Consider the following 18,364-nt stretch of genomic DNA (forward strand, 5'->3'; position numbering starts at 1 on the left):
AGGCCAACATCTTTGCAGCAGACAAACAGAGACAGAGGAACAAGTGAGACATGAGGCCTCAAGTCCAGCACAGGAGCTGGGAATCCTGCTGGCTCAATGAAACCCTCTTTTATGGGGCATCAGGCAAAAGCTCCTGAGCAGACACTGCCAGCTGCACTGCCAAGCCCCAGTGAGAAACACTGAAAATGTTTCAAGGGCGACTCAGCACCACTGACAGACTTGCTGCACCCACCGCTCTTGCCAATCAACTCTGCCAGGCTTGCTCTGAGCCCTCGAGCAATTCCCCGCTTTCCTCACAACACCTGATGTGTGCTGCTGGCAGGAGCCACAGGGATCTGAAGGCTAAGCTCTCTGGCCAGCACAGCAGAGGTATTGCACTTTTCTCCCACCAAAGGAAAGACAGTAGAAAGATGCCAAGTGGAACCAGGATGAGCCACATGCTTCCTGTGCAGTGGCCTTGAAGGATGATGCTTCCCCCACAATTTAAGCATGGGCCATGTAAGAATGAAAATGTCTTCACTAAGCAAAACTCCTGCTGGCAGAGGAGAGCCCAGGTGGTGTTGGACAGGCAGGCAGGTCCTGCCAGCCGAGCAGAGCTGCGACAGGGCTGCTTGTCACTCCTTGCCCCGGGGCTGGAGGCAAGGCATGGTGGCAGTGAGGCTGCACTGCTGCACCCACAGGGTCCGTGTGGCTCAGAGCTCATCCCAGGGCAGCTGGGGCCAGCAGCTCCAGCTATCACACCAGTTCCTGCCAATCCATCTTCACATCCTTGCACTCAGGCTGAGGGCCAAAGGCTGACATTGTTCCTGCCATCCCAAGCCCAGCCAAGAGGGATTCCCCCATAACAGCACTGTGTGTGTGTGTGTGTGTGTGTGTGTGGATGGAGCTCCTGGCCAGGGCTCCGCGTTATTCCTGTTCCAGCTGAAACACCGTTCCAGATGAGGGGAAAAACCAGAAGAAGCTCCATAAAACTGTCTGGCACTTCCCTTCAGCAAACAGGAGCCCCAGCCAGCCGCTCCGGAGAATGGAAGCTCAGGCTGTAAAGACAAAAGGGGGTGGGGGTGGGAAGAGGCCAGGGCAAGGGAAGCGGAGCAAAGAGGAGCAGCACGCACACGAGGCCTGCAAGCAAAGCCAGCTGCTGCAGCAATGCACCAGAGACAGGGCTGCTGCTCAGAGCCAGCTCCCCTCCATGCAGCGAGCTCACCAAGGCGGCACTGGGCACGCAGCACTCCTGCCAGCAAGCCCTCCTTGCCCTCCCAGGACTGTCTGCTGGAGAATGAAGCTTGTTTGCCACTGGAAGTGCCTGAGTGAGCTGTTTCTCTGGGTGCTGCCACCAAACCCACTGGAAGGAAGAAAACATCCCCAGTACCACCCAAACCTGTGCTTCCCTCTGGGTGTGCTTGTCTGGACATCTTGCAAATCTTGCTTGCTCAGGGGCCCAAGTGAGAGGGTTACAGCCTTACCCAGCACACCTCAAGACATGGCTCAGCAGCAAACTCACAAACACCCTGAGAGCTACAGAGCAGAGCCAGCAGCTGCAGGAGCAACGAGGGGACAGAAGCTGCAGCCGAAAATTCCCATCTACACTACTGCAAATACCCTCTCCATTTTGCTGACAGTTCTGTGTTTACACCTTCTGTATGGACTTCAAGCCCACCCATAAGCAACTTGTTGGTCCCAAACAAGACTGCTTTCTGGGGACAAAGGGACAGCTGCACTTCTGAGCCTTGCGTGCAGGGAAACAGACAGGGAGCTTATTTATATCCCAAGCTCTGCTCTAGGATAAATATTTTAAATCTCTCTTCAGGTCATGTCAGTATATTTACAGCTAAGTTTCCCTTAGTTATATGCCTGTGGAGACTCAGATGGATTTGCCATGAAGATCCAGCTGGCCAAGCTCTCCAGACAGCTTACAGCTCATGGGAGAAATGGTTCATCCAGTGCCATGGTCTTGAAAACGACACCCATGCCCTGGCAACTGCTGCAGGGACTCAGTTGTGTACTCCTTTCCTGCTGCTGCCTCTGTACAGCCCACCCACAAGCATGCACCCAGCCACTCTGCCTTCCCAGGAACAAGGAGAAGTCATGGAGGCTGGGAAATGCCACCATACAACACCAGACTGGGGCAATCCCACTGCTGGGCTCCCCACAGAGCACAGCTGCGTTGTGGGTCTTACTTGAGGTGAATCTCTGGAGCATCCTTCTTCACCATTTGGTTTACCAAAGGTGAAAACCTGGTTGTTCCCTTCCCACAGGAAGGAAAGAAGCTCCCAGGAGAGGCAATCACTTTTCCTAGCAGCCACCACAGTGCTGCAAAGTAAAAACTGCTGTGAAAAGACAGTAAGGGGACATCTGAAATGGACTCTGCAACGTTGGGTTTTGACCTCTGGCTGCCTCTGAAGCTGCAGGAGGAGTCCAGGGCTTCCTGCTGGCTTCACAGGATTTCTGTGCCAACCCTCACGAGTGTTTCAGGAACACTGGTTCATAAACACTGCCTGCTGTGCACTGCACATCCATTTTCCACCTGTGTGCCACTGGCTTCTTTCTGGCTACAAAGCACCATCCACAACTCCCCATATCTGTCTCCAGCTATGTCCTACAGGCCTGCAGATTTCTCCTAGATCCTCCTCTTTCCATTGCTAGAAAGCTGAAGACCAGCCCCATTTCACAACCATCATTTACGATTGTGCAGGGAAGCACTGTTGTCCAGGACTCACCTCCTGGGAAAAACATCACCAGGGAGGCTGGACCTGCAGTATCACCTCTGAAAGCAAAGAGGGCACAGAAAAGAACAGTTCCTTGTTTATTTTCATTAAAGCCATTTATGAATCTATATTAAAAGCCACAAAAATAGGAAAGCAGATGGAGAAGCTAATATTTCTTCTGCTCATGCAATATTAATTAAGAGGTAGCTTCTCTATGAGACACTGCTACATTATCTCAGCTAAAAATGGAAAAAAGTCCCTGAGTGGGAAGGCTATGCAGCAGGGCACTTTCTGGAATATTTTTCAAATCGATAACTAGGCAGAATGTTTGCTACAGATAAATCTAATGCAAAGCCCCCGTGTCAAATTAAAGAAAAGCTCAGCTGTAACAGACTCACTGAGAAAGAAATTCCAACTAACCAGATCTCCTTGAAGTGTAAGTGCTTCTCTCCACTGCAGCAGAAAAGCTGATTTCCAATACATCTGCAGAACAAATAGTTCTTACTGGACAGTCACAAAGGCACCAGGACAAGAGTACCTGGACACCCTAAGCAACCAAATGGCAAGGAAGCACACAAACAGTGGCAACAGACACTCAACAACCAGGTCCTGGAGAGCACAAACCTGTGCTGAGAACCTGATGCTGCTCAGTGTGGCCACTCAGCAACCCAGGTATAATGGATTGCTCCATCAAACCCATGGCAAGCCTTTGTCTGCAGGAATGCATCTCCAGCCAGTGAGAGGCAGGCCAAAATCCCAGCAAGGCCACAGAAACAAAACACGATGGTGAAGGATGCCCAGGATGACAATCTTTTGTTATTTCCTTGCCAAAATGTTAACCATTCAGATTAATGCTTTCTGCTTCAAGCCACATGGCTTTGAGACTTTTCAGCTGCGCGGCAGAATCCTTCTCCAGAAAGTCTCCTGATTTCCAAGGTCCACCTGAACATCTCAGCAGCCTGCCCCAGCTCTGCTCTGATTTCTCATCACCTGCTGTGAACTGGAGGCCGGGCTCAAGGAGACAAAGGCAATCTCAAGATGGCAGGAGGAAGCCACAGCCACACCTGGGAAAACAGCAGTGCCCAGAGGCAGGCACTGGAGAGAAACCAAGCAACAGCAAAGTCTGAGAAGGGGGCGTGTGGCGTGCCATGGCAGGTCTGGATACAGAAGAGGAATCAGGAAGAGGTGGAGATAGGAGGCACAACTGGAAAAGGAACAGTTGCACTTGAGCCAGAAAAAGGCAGCAAGATGGAGACAGGACAGGGACAGGAGTGTCAGTGCTGGCAAGGGCACAGCAAGCAGATCCTCCACTCACACACAACATGTAGGGAGAGCCAGCAGGAATTAATGCAGAAGACGAAACAAATATCAGATGTGATGCCTTTGTCGCTCAGCTTCTGCATGGAATATGGTGGACAAACAACTGCTTGAACCTAGTTGGAGGAAAGAATGATCACAGAACAAGATCTCACTGCTACAGAAGGACTCTCAGCCCAGGAACTGGCCAGTCCCAGAGCACCTGCCAGGTGCTCAGATGTGTGCCAGGCTCATGGTGTTTACAGCAGGCCATATGGATGGAGAGGAACAAAGGACATCAAGTAATTCATGAGAAGCTTTGGATTTTTTTCATCCAAAACAATTTGTACAATTCTTGCAACTGCTGAAAGAGACTTTTGGTGTTGGTCCCTCTGCAAAGGTAATTGCATAACTTGACCTCAGCAGCACAAACCCATCTATGCTCCCATGAATGGTTAAGAAGAATTGGAAGCACTGCCCTTTGTGGCACCCTGCAAGACTGTCTGGCTTTATTCTCCCTCTCTTTGTCTTTGAGGAAAGACAAAATCCACAATCTTTTCTCCCATGAACGTTTCCCAGTGATCCAGGCACTGCCAGCGACCTCAACAGAGCCAGCAGCACAGAGCAGCTCCGTGCCACAGGAGTGCCGGGCTGCCCCAGCAGAGCCAGGACACACACCAAGGCACGCTGCAGTGGAGCAATAAAGGCACCTGCAAGCAGCAGCTTGTCCTGCCCTTAACCATTTGGACAGCCACTGTATGGTTTGAATCAAAGGCTTCCTTTGTGCTCCCAAAGAAGCCAATGAGCAACTGCAAGGAGGAGAGAGTTTATAGCAGGTCTTAAGCAATACCATGCCTATCTTGTGCCAGCATCACTCACAGAAAGGACAGCCCCCACCCCAGAGCTGCCCAGAGGCACACGAGCCTCCCCTCTGCAGCCAGAATGAGACCTGGCCTCCACATCCATGGCTCTGGGGACAGACCTGTCTGGCTTTCTCCTGGAGTGACAGAGGACAGAGCCAACCTGCCCATCTGCCCAAATAGACAGCAGGAGGCTGCAGTTCTGGATGCTCTTCAGGGTGGCCTGAGCTGCATCAAAATGTAAAATCCTGCTGCTGGGACAAACCTCGTTTCACAACAGCATCACAGGAGGGGAAAACTTAGAGCCTTACTATCTTAGAGCTACAAACATCTTGGGCATTAGCACCAAGGTCTGAGCACAGCTCTCACAGACGCTGCTCTCTTACAGGACAGAAGTCACCCAGGAACTGAACACAGGTCAACCAGGGGCTGAAATACAAAGAGCCTTGTAATCCTCACTCACTTAAACCCCAGCCCCTTTCCACACCGGCTCCCAGCACAGACAGCAGCCCTAGGTCATTGCTTTCTCCCAGCTTGAAACACCTTGTTTTCCAGAGAGGGAAGGCTCATGCCCTGAAATCAAATGTGTCACGCCACCTTCCAGACAGCAATCTGCTCGTATCAGTTTTCTTCATTCATCATCCTGCACAATACGACCATCAATCCAAGCCACCCCAAGCTCCCAGAGGTGCAGACCACCTGACAGTGGTGGATTCAATTCGTGTACGCTCAGGGGCCCTGCGCACGCTCCAGTTCACAGGTGCCAAAATCCCCGCCTGCTCCATTCGAGCCAGAGCCTAATTTGACAAGGAGGAGACACGCCATTGGTATCCCACTGGCAAGCACCATCTCACAGGTGGAATCATCACCTAAAACCAGCCATGCCTCCTCTCCTGACACACAATCTGTGTGTAGCCCCCGTGCAGGGAGACAGGAGTTCACGAGTGCTCCTCGCTGTTCGTCCTGAATTCCACAACTGGACTCGGACGGTTTTCATTCTGCTCTTGGAGGCACCTGAGCACCCCAGCATTCATCTCTTCACTAGCAGCAGAAATGCTTTAATAACAACATGGGCCTTGCCTGGATGGCACTTAAAATTTTTAAGGATTAGAATGCATTCTCAAAAGAGGCCCTTGCAGAACAATTTCAGAAGGTCAAAATTAGAGAATAGAGGATGGATTTTTGAAAGCTGATCAAATAAAAGGAGCAGCCCCAGGCAGTAACAGTCTGCAAAGAGTATCAAAATAGCGCCCACCCAACAACTTTCCCAAACTGCTAAGACAAGCAAGCTTGGGAAAAGTCAGAGCTGAGCAGGCACACCGAAACTGCTCGTCCCAGGCACACAGATCAGGCTTTCAGAAACTTGCAAACCACTCTGAAGTCCCCCCCTTGCCTCTCTCTTTGCTGATCAGACAGCGCATATTAGTCATCTCTCAAAGCAGAGGTAAGCAGCCTATTCTGTGACCAGACAGATACTGCTTCCCTGAAAAAGACAAGGCTTAAGTTAAGACTAGAAGTACTGTGCAGGTCAGCCTTTTAAGCTCAGGAAAAACATTTCTGTATTAAGTTTAAAAAAGAACTGGCAAGAGTGAGAAACTGAGCCGAAGCAGCAGTCAATGAAAAGCACATGCACTGCAGACCTGGCTGCCAACACAAATTGATGCTTTGAAACAAAGACCACTTGTGTTTTGGCTTGAAGATCTTCCACAGCTACTCAGCAAGAGCTGCACAGATTAAAAGGAGACACAGGTAAACACAGAACAGTGCTTACTGCCAACTATTTCCCTGGAACAAAGGAATGACCAGAAATGGAGTCCTTGCCTTGACTGAGTGGCATGGGTTCATCCTCACTGTGTTCATCCGTGCCAAAGAAGGCAGAGACAATAGGAAATGCTGGACAAACCTATTCAGCCTCTATTTAAGCAGCACCTGGATCCGGAGCCTGAAGCTGGAGAGCTGCAGCTGCTTAAAACACTGAATATGCCTCCAACCTCAAGAGCCCACAGGAGCTTCACTGCAGTCAGCCTTCACTCTTCTTCTTCACCCATTTCCAGAAGAGACCCTGAACCACTGCTCTTCCAGCTTTTCACTCCCTGAGACTACAGACACCTGCGTCCCTCCTGCAAAGCAAGATTCTGGTCTAGTCCCAAACCAACCTACATCCATATATGCCTTGCAAGCCTCTTTTCCTCCCTTACTGCTTGCACAGCGATATATTCAGAAGGTACAGGAAGACTGAAACAGGAGATGGTCTTCTCCACAAAGAAGAAAGTCTTCTTCCTTCAGTCTGGTCCTTTTTTAGGCACACCAGCTGTCCACTCTAAACCAAATGGCAAAGTCAACAGTTCCCATTGCAATGCAAAGGTGGATTTGCTGGTCCTGTGTGACTTCAGAGGTGACCTGACACTGCTCCTTCCTGCAACACCCAACAGCAGTGCAGGAAAGCAGCCACTGTGATAGGCAAGAAAAAGGAGAAAGCTGGCAGCTCATCAACACAGCACAGCAGATCCTGACAGGGTCTGGTAGGATGAAGGAGGTGGAAGTGCAGGACTCTGAGCAGGCCACCTCCCCCAGAATCAAAAATCTCTGTGCTTGCTTCAGTGGTGTCAGCATTAGAAAGCAAGCAAAAAAGTTTCTAGAAGACCCCAGGGCCCCTCACCTTACCAGCAACTCCCTCTGAACAACCTCCTTAGAAACCAGAGCCCAACATTTTTGGACCGCTGAAAGCTCACACGGACATGAGGAACAAGACGTGACCCATGTGCAGAGCCTCCAAACCATGACAAAGCCCAGGAAATGGCCACTGCTCTAGCAGCAGCCACATGAAAAGCCTGAAAACCTGCAGCATCCCCACCCCTTCCTCATCAGGTCTCCCCCAGAGAACAAATCCTTCTGTGTCTAGCAGTGTGATTGCTTTTTTCAGGCAAGGCAGCACACAAGGTATGCTGCAGGCACAGCATAGCCCTTTAACCCTTCTGTGCAATACAACATCTGCTCTTCCAACAGACTGAAAGTATTTTTAAGTAGCTCTGGGATGCCACCTCCCAATATCTTCCAGGCAAGGAGCAAGACATGGAATCACCCCACCCACCTTGGCACCTCTGCCATGCTGAAACACACTGAGCCCAGGAAGCAACATGTTACCAACTGTCAAATTATCATTTCTCCATCTCTCTTCCTCCTCTTCTCACAGACACAGTTCATTTCTTATAAAGGTGGAAGACACTACAGTTGCCCTTCTCCCACCTCAGACATTATCAGCCTTCTCCAGCAGGTACTGCCATGCCAAAGGTGGGGCTGCCTCTTTCCCTTACACAGCAAAATCCACTGTGCTGGTTCACAGCCTTTGCAAACCCCACCAAACCCAAAGCTAACACCCTGTGCAACTTAAACCTCATCAAGAAGAACGTTCCTGTGCGTCTGCCAAGCCTCTTGCTAGTCTCGCTGCCCTCCAGGCCTCCAAAGAGCTGCCTGTCCCAGCCCCTGAGACCGACACTTCATGTTAGGAGAATGAGAACTGTTCCTTGGGGTCTGGACAAACAATTGCATGTCCTAAAATCTCAGGGGAATTTCCCTCCAAACACCACAGCGGCAACTGCCTTCACAAAGAGCACGTTTGTACCCAGGTCTGTCCACTTCTAAATAAGCATTTGTTCCAAGCTCCCAAATATCGAAAGCAGTGGAAACACCCACTGCTAATGTGAAATATTTTGCATTCCAGGCCTGAGAGGTATGCTTGAAAATGTTCAGAGAGGAAAGAGTGTTTATTCACTGGGAAGAGGTGTACTAGGTCCTGCTATTTACTTTAGTCCACGTGTGCTTGCTGGAATACAGCTTTGATCTTTTCAACTTAAATAGCAGATGAATTGAAATGAATGCAAGAAAAATATTAGTGTAGAGATCCTCTAGTAAATACCTGTAACCAGACCCCACAGCCTTCAGATCCTTTTGAAGTGCCTTATCACTTACAGCCAAACTGGCCCTCATGTTCTTGTCCACTGCCTCAAGGTGAGGCTGTTCTCTTCCTACCCCTTTCCTACCTTCTTCCCTCCATTCCCTTTGGGCTCCATGGCCTTTAGAGGAAGAGCAGCCTGCCTTCCCAGGACACATGCCTATCTGCTTGGATCCAGCATGAACCAGCCTTTGGCCAAACGAGGTGAGACCTACCATCTGAGCAATTAGCAGATGTGAGCTGCCATCCCCTCACCTCCCTTGAACAAGAGGGATTCAGGATGGGAAGAAACACGTTGCCAGTCAGCAAGAACATTCATCACCCAGCACACAACTGAACACAGGTGCTTGCTGCAGTTTAAACATCTGCATTTAGAAGATGGTCTCATTCCAGGTCAATTAAGAGATCAGAACACATCTTTAAGGGATCTTTAAACACAACAGCCCCCTGACCAATGCCAGTTCCCAGTGGTTCTGGAGCCCACTGTAAAAAGAAGTGCCTATGGCCACAACTATGGAGTTGCCATGCCTTTGAAGCTCCTGCCACTTCGAGGTTCCAGCCTGCACTGTCTGAACACAGCCAAGTCCCAAGGGGGATCAGATCATTCCTGTTTTCATAAATTTTCTTCTTTAAGACCAGGCTTGCTAGGAAGGGTGAGAGAAGCACTGCCATACAGAAACACACAGCTCAACACAGGACATGGAGGCATTTCCAGAACAAAATAAGACCTTTTGGTTTTGGGTTTTTTTTTTTCTGCTTGAAAGGAAAGTTGACTCAGCAAATATTTCCTCTGCTAGCATTTCAACCACATGTTCCAGCAGAAGTCAGCACACATCTGGCATGCTGCAGTGCCACTGCCAGAAAGATCACAGCTTCACTGAACAATGGAAGTGGAGGAAGAGGGAGCAGCAGTCCAGGCACCGAGCACTTCTGGAACACATACATGGCAAAGGACCGGCGTGAGCCACGGATACTCCACACCTCCCAGGTCTTTCTCCAGTGCTCTTTCCAAACACCATCCCCAGGCAGAGAGACAATGCCCTGCAGCCTACAAAACTTACCACCAGCCTGTAAAAGCTAAGACATCAAACTGCACGTTTTGGCTATGCTGATGGCACCTGAGATTTTTTACAGTGTCTGCGAGCTGGACAACTGCATGTTACCCCCAGTGCTGTAGGATGTGATCCTGCTCAGCAAGAGAAACAAGGAGGAGTGTACGTGATTGCAGCAGTACAGAAACTCCAGTGACTGCAGAGTGGCAGGAAAGGCAACACGCAGCCCCCACACGCAGGTTTGCACATCCCAGCTGCCAGTGGTGGCCTCCTGGCACATAGGGAATGCTGTAGCAGGTCCAAAGGGCCCTACGACTTTTAAGCAAGCACTTCCTCGCCAGAAAGAGCCTTCCCAAAAGGCTGCCAAGGCGGATGGCAATCACGGTGCTAATCAGCTAAGTAAGTGCTGCTTTTCGTGCTTATCAGCTGTAAATTGGACAATACTTGCCGCCTGGCAGCAGGGCTCAGCCACTGCTCCAGATATGGGTGGGCAGCAGCCCAGTAGATATCTTTCCCTCAAAGGCAGTATTCCACCCAGGTGCTAAACTAAGATTGCCCTTGATTTTACAGCACAAGCTGCAAAGCACACTCTACAACTACGCACGGTGAGACAGAAGGGACTGCAAACAGCTACTGACAGGGTTCCTAAGTGAAGAAACGAGGTGATGTGCCATGGGGCAGCCGTGGGACCCTTCAAAGCCGGGCTGGAAGACAGCTCACAGCCCCTGTGGCTCCCACGCACAGCCAAGACCTTGAGCTCCTCAGACAAGGAAAATGGTGCTCGGAGGTCAGTGGCGAGAAACCCCACAGAGCAGAGCGAGAGAAGGAGAGTTGAACAGTGCGAAAAGCAGCAGCCAGGAGAGCCAAGGGGCCGCGGAGCTCGGAACGGGCAGGCAGAGTGGCACGGGGGGCGGGGCAGAGGGCTCATCCAGATGCGCTCAGCAAGGGACAAAAACCCCTCAGCGGCCGGGAGGTCAATCTCCGCGGGGGGCAACTCACCGCGTGCCCACTGTTTTTCCTCCAGGCTCTGATCTGACCAGAATTCATAGGAAAAAACCACGCGCTACTCCGCGCAGCCTTCCCGGTGTCAACCCTGCCCACGGGGCCGCAGGGGCGCGGGTGGGAGCCAAGCCCCGCTCCCGGGGTCTCCAGGAGCCCTCCCCAGAGCGCGCTGCTCCGGGGGCGCCGGTTCGCCGTCTCCCGGACGGCAAATGTCTGGCGTATTTGCATCCCTGTGGATTTCGGCACGACGCTCCCCTTTCGGAGCGGGCGGGCGGGCAGGGCGAGCCGGCGCACGCCGGGGAAGGAGAGCCGGGCGAGGCGCCCCGGCGGCTCCCGCAGCACAGCGGGGCTGCGCGGGGCGGGGGCGCGGCCGGCCCGGAGCGGGGAACAGATGGGGCCTCACGCAGCCCCTGCTCCGCGCCCGAGTCCGGCGGGACGAGCGGGCCCCATCGCCGCCGGGCTCACGGGAAGCCGGGGGAGCGCGGACCACCGGAGGTTCGGCCCCGGACACGGCTGCTCCACCTTCACCCCGGGGCCGGCCGTGGACCCCCGCCCGCCGGCCCCGGCGCGGCCCAGACTCGAGCGGAGGCGCGAAGCTCCGCCGCCCCCGCCCCGCCGCCGGGACCCGCACTCCCTGCCCGGGGCAGGCTGCGGCGGCTGTCCCGGCCCGCACTCACCCAGCACCAGCAGTGCCCGCACCGCCGCCATCCTCCGCGCCGCCGCCATCCCCCGCGCCGGTCAGCGTGCCCGCCGGACCCCAGCCATGCCGCCGCCGCCCCGCCCGCCGCCGCCGGGAGGGGTTCCGGAGGAGGGGCGGCCACCGGAAACCGGGCGGGGTCGGGAGGAGTGGGGTCCCCCCGGCAGCGCCCGGCTCGGCCCCCTGTGCCTCCGTCGCGGTGCTCGAGGCTCAGGGCTCGCTGGCGCCATCCCCCGCAGAACCCCGCCGGCCCCGGGGGCGGGAGGGTCGCGCCGCTGTCTGCGTACCCCCCTGCTCCTGCCAGCGCCCCGAGCAGCGACGAGGGGACGCAGCTCCCCTCCCGCCCAGGGGCTCCTCGTAGCCGGGCTGTTTGTTAAACTGATGGCAGGAGATCCCGGTCTGTACCGCTGTGAAAGACCCCGTGAAGGCACCGGGGCAGCGAGAAGCTTTGCACCCTGCTACGGGCACAGGGCTGGACACACAGTCCCAATGCACAGCACGCTGCCGGCTCTTTGATGCTGCCGGACCCAAGCTGAGGCACAGCAGCGAGAGGTGGTCTGGCCATCTGCACGGCCCAGACTGGAGCCTCTCTGCCCGACCCAGTGCCTCTGGTGGAACCTGCTGCAGCCCTGCACCACCGGCTCTGGCAGTCGTCACTCTGAACACCAGCTTTCCAGCCGGTTTGTTGAGCCTCCAAAATACTGGTTTTGGTACTGTGTGGAACACTAGCCATCAGACATGGCCCTGAGCACTGCTGGATCCATCACAGAGGATGCTGGAGCCTTTACTCAGCAAAACCTGTGGCACAGGATTGGAGTGTGCTTGCTGCCCTGTGTGGCTGCACCAGAAACCCCCACCATTGCCACGTCCTGTGAGACCACAGAGCTGCTCACGCAGGGCATGCAGCTGTGGAACTCTGCCAGTAACCACAGACCAGTCCCCTCTCACAGGAAAGCCACCACCTCCTGCCACCAAAAGCTGCTCTGGTTTTGGTTGGGGACCAAGCAGCCTCAGAGGAAGTGGTAGCCTATTCAACTCCCTCTAGAAAGGAAGTTTTGCTTCCACCTGCAAGCTCAGGGTAAGCAAAGCAGCTGATAAGAGAAAGGGTCTCTGTCCTACACACACTAGCAGACTTTGCTCTCCTACTGGTACTGAGCCACCTGATCCCAGCTTCAGGGAATTCTCTTTCCCCAGGAGGGAAAGTGAGCTAAGCACTGCTGATCCAGGTATCATGACTTCTCTGAGGAGCACTTGCCACATCAGCCCTCAGTGCTGCGGGTCATGACTGCATCTCCTGGGTCCATATTGCCTTTAGTGCTCCAGGAACAAGAACTGTATCACAAGGTAGCCAGGAAATCACTGTCTGCCCTTGCTGTGCTTACTCAGACTCTGCCTCAGGCTCCCTTGCAGAGAAGGGTGTATCATGCTCAGCCCCACTCTTCCCACAGCCACAGGCTGGGCATCCAGGCTCCCCACAGCCAGAGGGCAAGCCAGCCTGGAGGGGACAGTAAGCAGCACCTGACTGGAGAAAGAACTGTCAGAAGCCACCTGTGCTGCTGGGCAGTGAGAGCACAGAGAGCACGCCTTCCAGCCATTCCTACCCCCCAGCTGCACTATAGGGACAAAGGGCCAGAGCTGGAGTTTGAGCAACAGTGGCAGGCAGCAAAGCATACAGCATGAGAAAATTCATTGGGAACTGTGTCAGAAGCAGTTAAAAGGCTCTCCACACCAAGCCTGTTAAGCACATCCCTGCATGAGTGCACCAGTTCCTGCAGCCAACCAGCAGGACATGCAGTTGCATTTGAATTCTCACCCCCAAAGATCAGGTGCCCACGTGGCATACAGCCACAGTATCCAACTTCTGCACCAGGGGAAAATGAGGGAGACCCCATCCAACAGACAAACCACCTTACCTGCAGGGGAATGTGCCCACAGTTCTTGCAGCAGCAACAGAAGCAGCCTGTGCAGTAATGCAGAGGGTGTGCTTGGCTGAACAGGAAGCACTAACCTGGGCTAATTAGAGCCACAGCTTTGCAGCCTGGAGCATCTCCAGGAAGGAGACAGCAAGGCTCTTCCCAAGCCAACCCAGCTGTCCCCATTCGCACCATCAGTGATCTGTAGCTGCAGTGGTTTGAGCTGGGTTTATTTACTGTTGGCACTGCCAGCTTCCCCCAGGAAAGCATGATGGTATTCATGGATGTGAAACTCACTAATCAATGCACAACACAACACAACACAACACACAGTGCTCCCGCTCCTGCTGCTCTCTGGACCTACCCCTCTCAGCTCACAGCAGGTCTGCAAAACAGCACCCACAAGAGATGGACAAAGGCTGCCAGCGCCCTAGTCCTGGCTGAGGAATGGTGAGTGACAGCCAGGGAGGCACTCAACGGTCCAAAGAGAGCCACCCCAGCAGGAAACATTCAGGATTCACACCTGAATTCAAGCCCTTTTCCCCTTTGAACGTAACTGTCTCTGTAGCACCATTTCAGTGGCTCTGTTCAGGACAGGCAGCCATTCTCACAGGAAGCAGGCAGAGGCCACACTGAGCCCCACATATTGTACACAGTCACTACAGTGCCCTGTAGACACCATCACCTTGTGATGCTGTCCACCAGCCTCCCTGGCACAGCTCTGCAAGCCCAGTGCAGGTCAGGCTAGCACATCACACAAGCCCACACGGATACTGCCTTAATGAGCCCCCACCACGTGCTTCCCATCAACAGCTTGCTCTAGAGGTCATCTTTGGTGCCAGCTCCAGCTCCAGCCTCAGCTGCGGGGGCTGGTGAAGTGCAGGCCAGGCAGGATTTCCCCTGGCAGGACCCTTGCAGGGCAGGCTGGAAACCCACCCCAGAGTCTCTTAGTCTCTCGTTGTGTGGCTGAATAGCGGGTGGGGATGTGCTCTGTCTCCTCTGGGTCAGAACTGCCATCCACAGCGGGTCCAGTGGCGCGCTGGCTTGCGGTGACGGAGGGGACTCACTCGGCCCGGCAGATGAACCAGATCTCATTGCGGCGCTGAGGGATGCTGGGGTTTTCGTAAGAAGCCACGATGTAGGTTCCCTGCAGCACCATGTCTGTGGAGCCCAAGAGCTCCCAGAAGAGACTGATCTCCCGCAGAATTGTCTCCTCGGTGGTCATCCCATAGAAAACCCTGCAGCAGCAACGGGAACAGCATAAGCAACAAAGCCAGCACATTGGCACAGCCAGAGCTCCCATCCCTCTGCCTAACGAACCACAGCAGCCACGCAGGGAGTTTGTACATCTCTGCTGAGCTGAGAAAACACCTCTGGTGCTGGGGTCACCTGGTTATAACCCGGAGTGGTGCCCTCTCGGTGATGTGGATTTCGGGGTCCATGGGAACAGGGGGGTTTTGCTGGAACTGTGCTGGGAGATAATAGGCAGTCAGGACCTCACGCTCCAGCTCGGTCCCCTCCTTGGTCAGGTGGATTTCGTTGAGCACTGGGACTGTCATGCCCAGATAGCAACCTGGAAAGAGGCAGGCAGGCAGTGAGACAGGTGTGTTAGCAGCAGCAGCCCTCCTCCCCACTCCTCCTTTTCCAGTGGCAAAGCCCTTCCCTCTGTGCACTCTGCCAGCCCCTCCAGCCCCTGCCTGCACACACCTACAGAGTTCTCCTTGCAGATGTAGCGCATGAGCTTCATGAAGCTCATGGAGATGCTCTGCTCATACATGGGCTCCCCCATGGTGACACAGGCCCACTTCCCAGCTGGGTACTGCCGCTCCTCGTAGGCCGCTTCTTCGCACTGAAACAGGCCACAGACAAGCCAAGTCAGGGCTGAGCACACTGACAACACCGCAGCAGCTGGGTGGAAAACCAACACTGACAGGCAAGAAGCAGGGAGACATGAGCCTGCCAAAAGGAGAGCCCCTGCTAGGCAGTGGTTGGCAGAGCAGGACAAAGAAGGTGAAGGGAGCTGGCATCACACACACCTCAGACAAGGATACTTATGAGCACTGGGCAAAGGTCAGAAGTCAGCAAAAGGGAAGGCACAGACAAGGGACAGGGTGCAAGGGGGTCTGGAGGCTCCTGGCATGCACAAGGAATGCAGCACATCCTCAGCAAGGGGCACAGGACTTTCAGTTCCTCTTTGGTCCGGCCTACTCACAAGGATGTTCCTGATTCCAGGCACCCAAAGGCCTCCAGTAAGGCTGATGTTGTTCTCAGGTGCAGTGCCTTTTCCCTGGAACACTGCATGCACAGAGGATAACAGAAACATCCCTACCCAGCAGAAGGGAAAATCTGGCAGAAGAGTTCTAGCACCCAGAAGAATAGCGAAGACTGGAATAAAACTCCTCAGATCCTTCTCCCATACTAAGAAGTGACAGGAGGAAGAAGAGAATGAACCCAGCTGTGGAATTTTGTGGTATGAGTCAAAATCTCTATTTCCAACACAGAATGTCCAGTATTCTGAACAAACCTGACACAGAAGGGGGGCAAGGGGAATGGGGAAATTGCATCTGGGTATGTTCATAGGTCAGCTCCTGGCATGTCTGTGACCACAGGTAACCTAAACAGGCGCTGGGAAGTTGTAGCCAGCACCTCTCTTCCTACTCTCAGCTTGTTCTTCATCCAGATCAAAGTGGTCATGAGACAATCTCGTCCCACAGAGCTCAAGGCGTCTTCCCAAACTTCTTGCTTCCACAGCTGTGATAGTAGTGACATAGACAGGAAGCTGTGACAAGACTCAGCACTGGGTGCAGCCTCCCTGTGCCTCCACCCAAATCAGGTGTCTACCCTGAAAGCCAAGCCAAAGGCAGAAGGAAGGCAGCAGCTTGTGTGCATCAGTGGGATGCCAGTAAGAAGAGTGCCCCAAAACACTGTGGGCATTCCCCCTCTAGCTGGGGCCGTGCCTGCCATTGTCCCAAAAAGCAAAGCAGAGCAAAGCAAGAGCATTTTCCAAGCAAGGAAATCACCAATCCCTCTACTCCATCTGCCATACCACCTGCAACAAACAAATCATCCCAGTGAAGTCACAGCATGTGGCTGTGCCACAGCCTGATCCTTCCACTAAGCACCACCACTCTGGATGACACTTGTCCAAAAGAAATACGGAAGATGCTTCATGCAGACACAGTAGCAACAGGTCCCTGCAATGTGAGCTGGGGAACTGAGCCCTGACTGAGCTGGGGGCTGAGTGCTGACAGGGCACAATGCTGTAGGTGGCATAATAATTCACTTGCCTCCAAGAGGATGAGGGCTTGTAGCACTGATAGCTCAAGAAAAGCAACCAAATCCTACTGATCTGCCTGAGCCTGGCAAACGTGTCCCTAAGAGCCCCAGCTCCAAAGTCCCCTCAGTGCTGATGTCAGGCAGTGGCTCTTCTCACTCAGCCTCACACTGCAAGAATCCTCCTCAGGCACAGATGGGATGCCAACAACAAGAAAAGCTCTTCAGTTCCCACAAAGTCTTGGGGCCCTATTCCTGCCTGGGACTGACACAAGTGGAGAAAAGACCAGATTAAGTCCCTGGGACCCAGAACAAGGAAAGAGGGAGTGTGGTGAAGCCCCAGTTCCAAGCTGCACAAGCCACATGCTCAGACATGTTTTACAGGGAGTGCTGGATCTCAGCCCAGAAGAAATTGGTTAACCACTTCTCATACAGAGGACAATTGACAGATGTCTTCTTGGTAGAAAGCCCAGCTAGGCCTGCAGAGACACAAGAACCAGTCTGACAAGCAGTTATTTCTCAAAGCACAGAAGCACCCTTATGTGCAGGAGATGAAAGTACGTGTGCAACATAGCCAGCACAAAGAGAAGATCTTCAGGCAAAAGACACCATGTTTGGTTTGGTGGTTGAGACAAATAACTACACATGCTCTCATCTGACAGCCAGGGTCACAGGCTCTGTGTTCCCCACAGACACGTCTTTATCTTGTGCCAGCTGAATTCTCCAGCTCAACCAGCCAACATAACCAGCACAACCACAAAGCCAGCAGGACTTTGAGCTACGCAACAAGGTGTTTGGAGAGCGGCAGGGAGCAGGCTCTGAAGTGAAAGTTCACTTTCTTAGATGTGGCCACCCCAGCAAGAGGATAGGCTGGTAAAGGAGGCGGATGGAAGTCAGAAGACCAGAGAAAGCTGCACGACTTGTCCAATTTTAAAACACAGGCCAGGAAGCTGAGCATTGCCATTACTCTACACGGGAGGAGGGGCAGGAGCGGCAGAACACCGCACCGATCCAGCGGTGCCATCCCGGCCGCGGCGCCGCAGGAGCCCCGGCGAGGCTGGGGCCGACACGAGGCCCCTTCCCTGCCCGGGCGGGCGGCAGCGCCCGCGGCAGCCCCACCACAGGAGCCGGGCGTGCGGAGAGGGTCAGGCCTCACCTTCCCGTGCTGCGAGAGGGAGACGTACGGCACGGGCTCGCGAGCGTGCCTGTGCCGGGCCATCTGGGCGATCGGGCCTGCCATGTCTGCAAGGCAAAGCACACGAGAGACGAGGGCTCGCCCCGGCCGCGGCGCACAAGGAGTCCCGGTCCGTGCCATCACAGCCCCGGCAGGCCCGGCGCTCACCTCGGGGCAGGCTCACTCGGTGCGTGCTGGCCACGGCCTCCCAGTGGGCGAACAGCCGTCCCTCCCCCTCCTGGTCGTCCTCGCCGTCGCTGCCGTCCCCGTCCTCCTCGCCCAGCCGCTCCAGGTCCTCCAGCGTGATCCGCGCCATCGCGTCCGCCGGGAACGGGACGGGGACCGCCCCGGGGCGGCACAGCACGGCCCAGCGCGGCGGGCAGCGCCCTCTGGTGTTCCGGCGGACCGCGGCGGCGCTGTCCCCCCGACAGGCGACGCCC

General features: G+C 54.2%; 2 protein-coding genes across 3 annotated transcripts in view; both read right to left on the reverse strand.

Moving 5' to 3' along the window:
- PTK7 (protein tyrosine kinase 7 (inactive)) overlaps positions 1 to 11,908 on the reverse strand; it is a 34,759-nt gene extending 22,851 nt beyond the window's left edge. Inside the window, exon 1 of one of the 2 annotated variants that reach the window (XM_041408261.1) lies at positions 11,545 to 11,908. In XM_041408261.1, the coding sequence (XP_041264195.1) occupies positions 11,545 to 11,593 (49 nt within the window). In that variant the 5' untranslated portion in view covers positions 11,594 to 11,908. The remainder of the gene's footprint in view (positions 1 to 11,544) is intronic. The other variant, XM_041408260.1, reaches the window with a different exon arrangement.
- Positions 11,909 to 13,691: 1,783 nt separating this feature from the next.
- On the reverse strand, positions 13,692 to 18,290 carry LOC121337894 (heme-binding protein 1-like). The gene is made up of 5 exons (XM_041408264.1): positions 18,093 to 18,290; positions 17,907 to 17,992; positions 15,185 to 15,326; positions 14,867 to 15,050; positions 13,692 to 14,715 (listed from the first exon to the last, which is right to left on the reverse strand). The coding sequence occupies exons 1-5, from the start codon at positions 18,238 to 18,240 to the stop codon at positions 14,541 to 14,543; spliced, it is 735 nt and encodes a 244-aa protein (XP_041264198.1). The 5' UTR covers positions 18,241 to 18,290; the 3' UTR covers positions 13,692 to 14,540.
- Between the last annotated feature and the right edge of the window lie 74 nt (positions 18,291 to 18,364).

Source organism: Onychostruthus taczanowskii, unplaced genomic scaffold, assembly GCF_017590055.1.
Source record: "Onychostruthus taczanowskii isolate IOZ18803 unplaced genomic scaffold, ASM1759005v1 scaffold298, whole genome shotgun sequence".
NCBI classification, from domain to species: Eukaryota; Metazoa; Chordata; class Aves; order Passeriformes; family Passeridae; genus Onychostruthus; species Onychostruthus taczanowskii.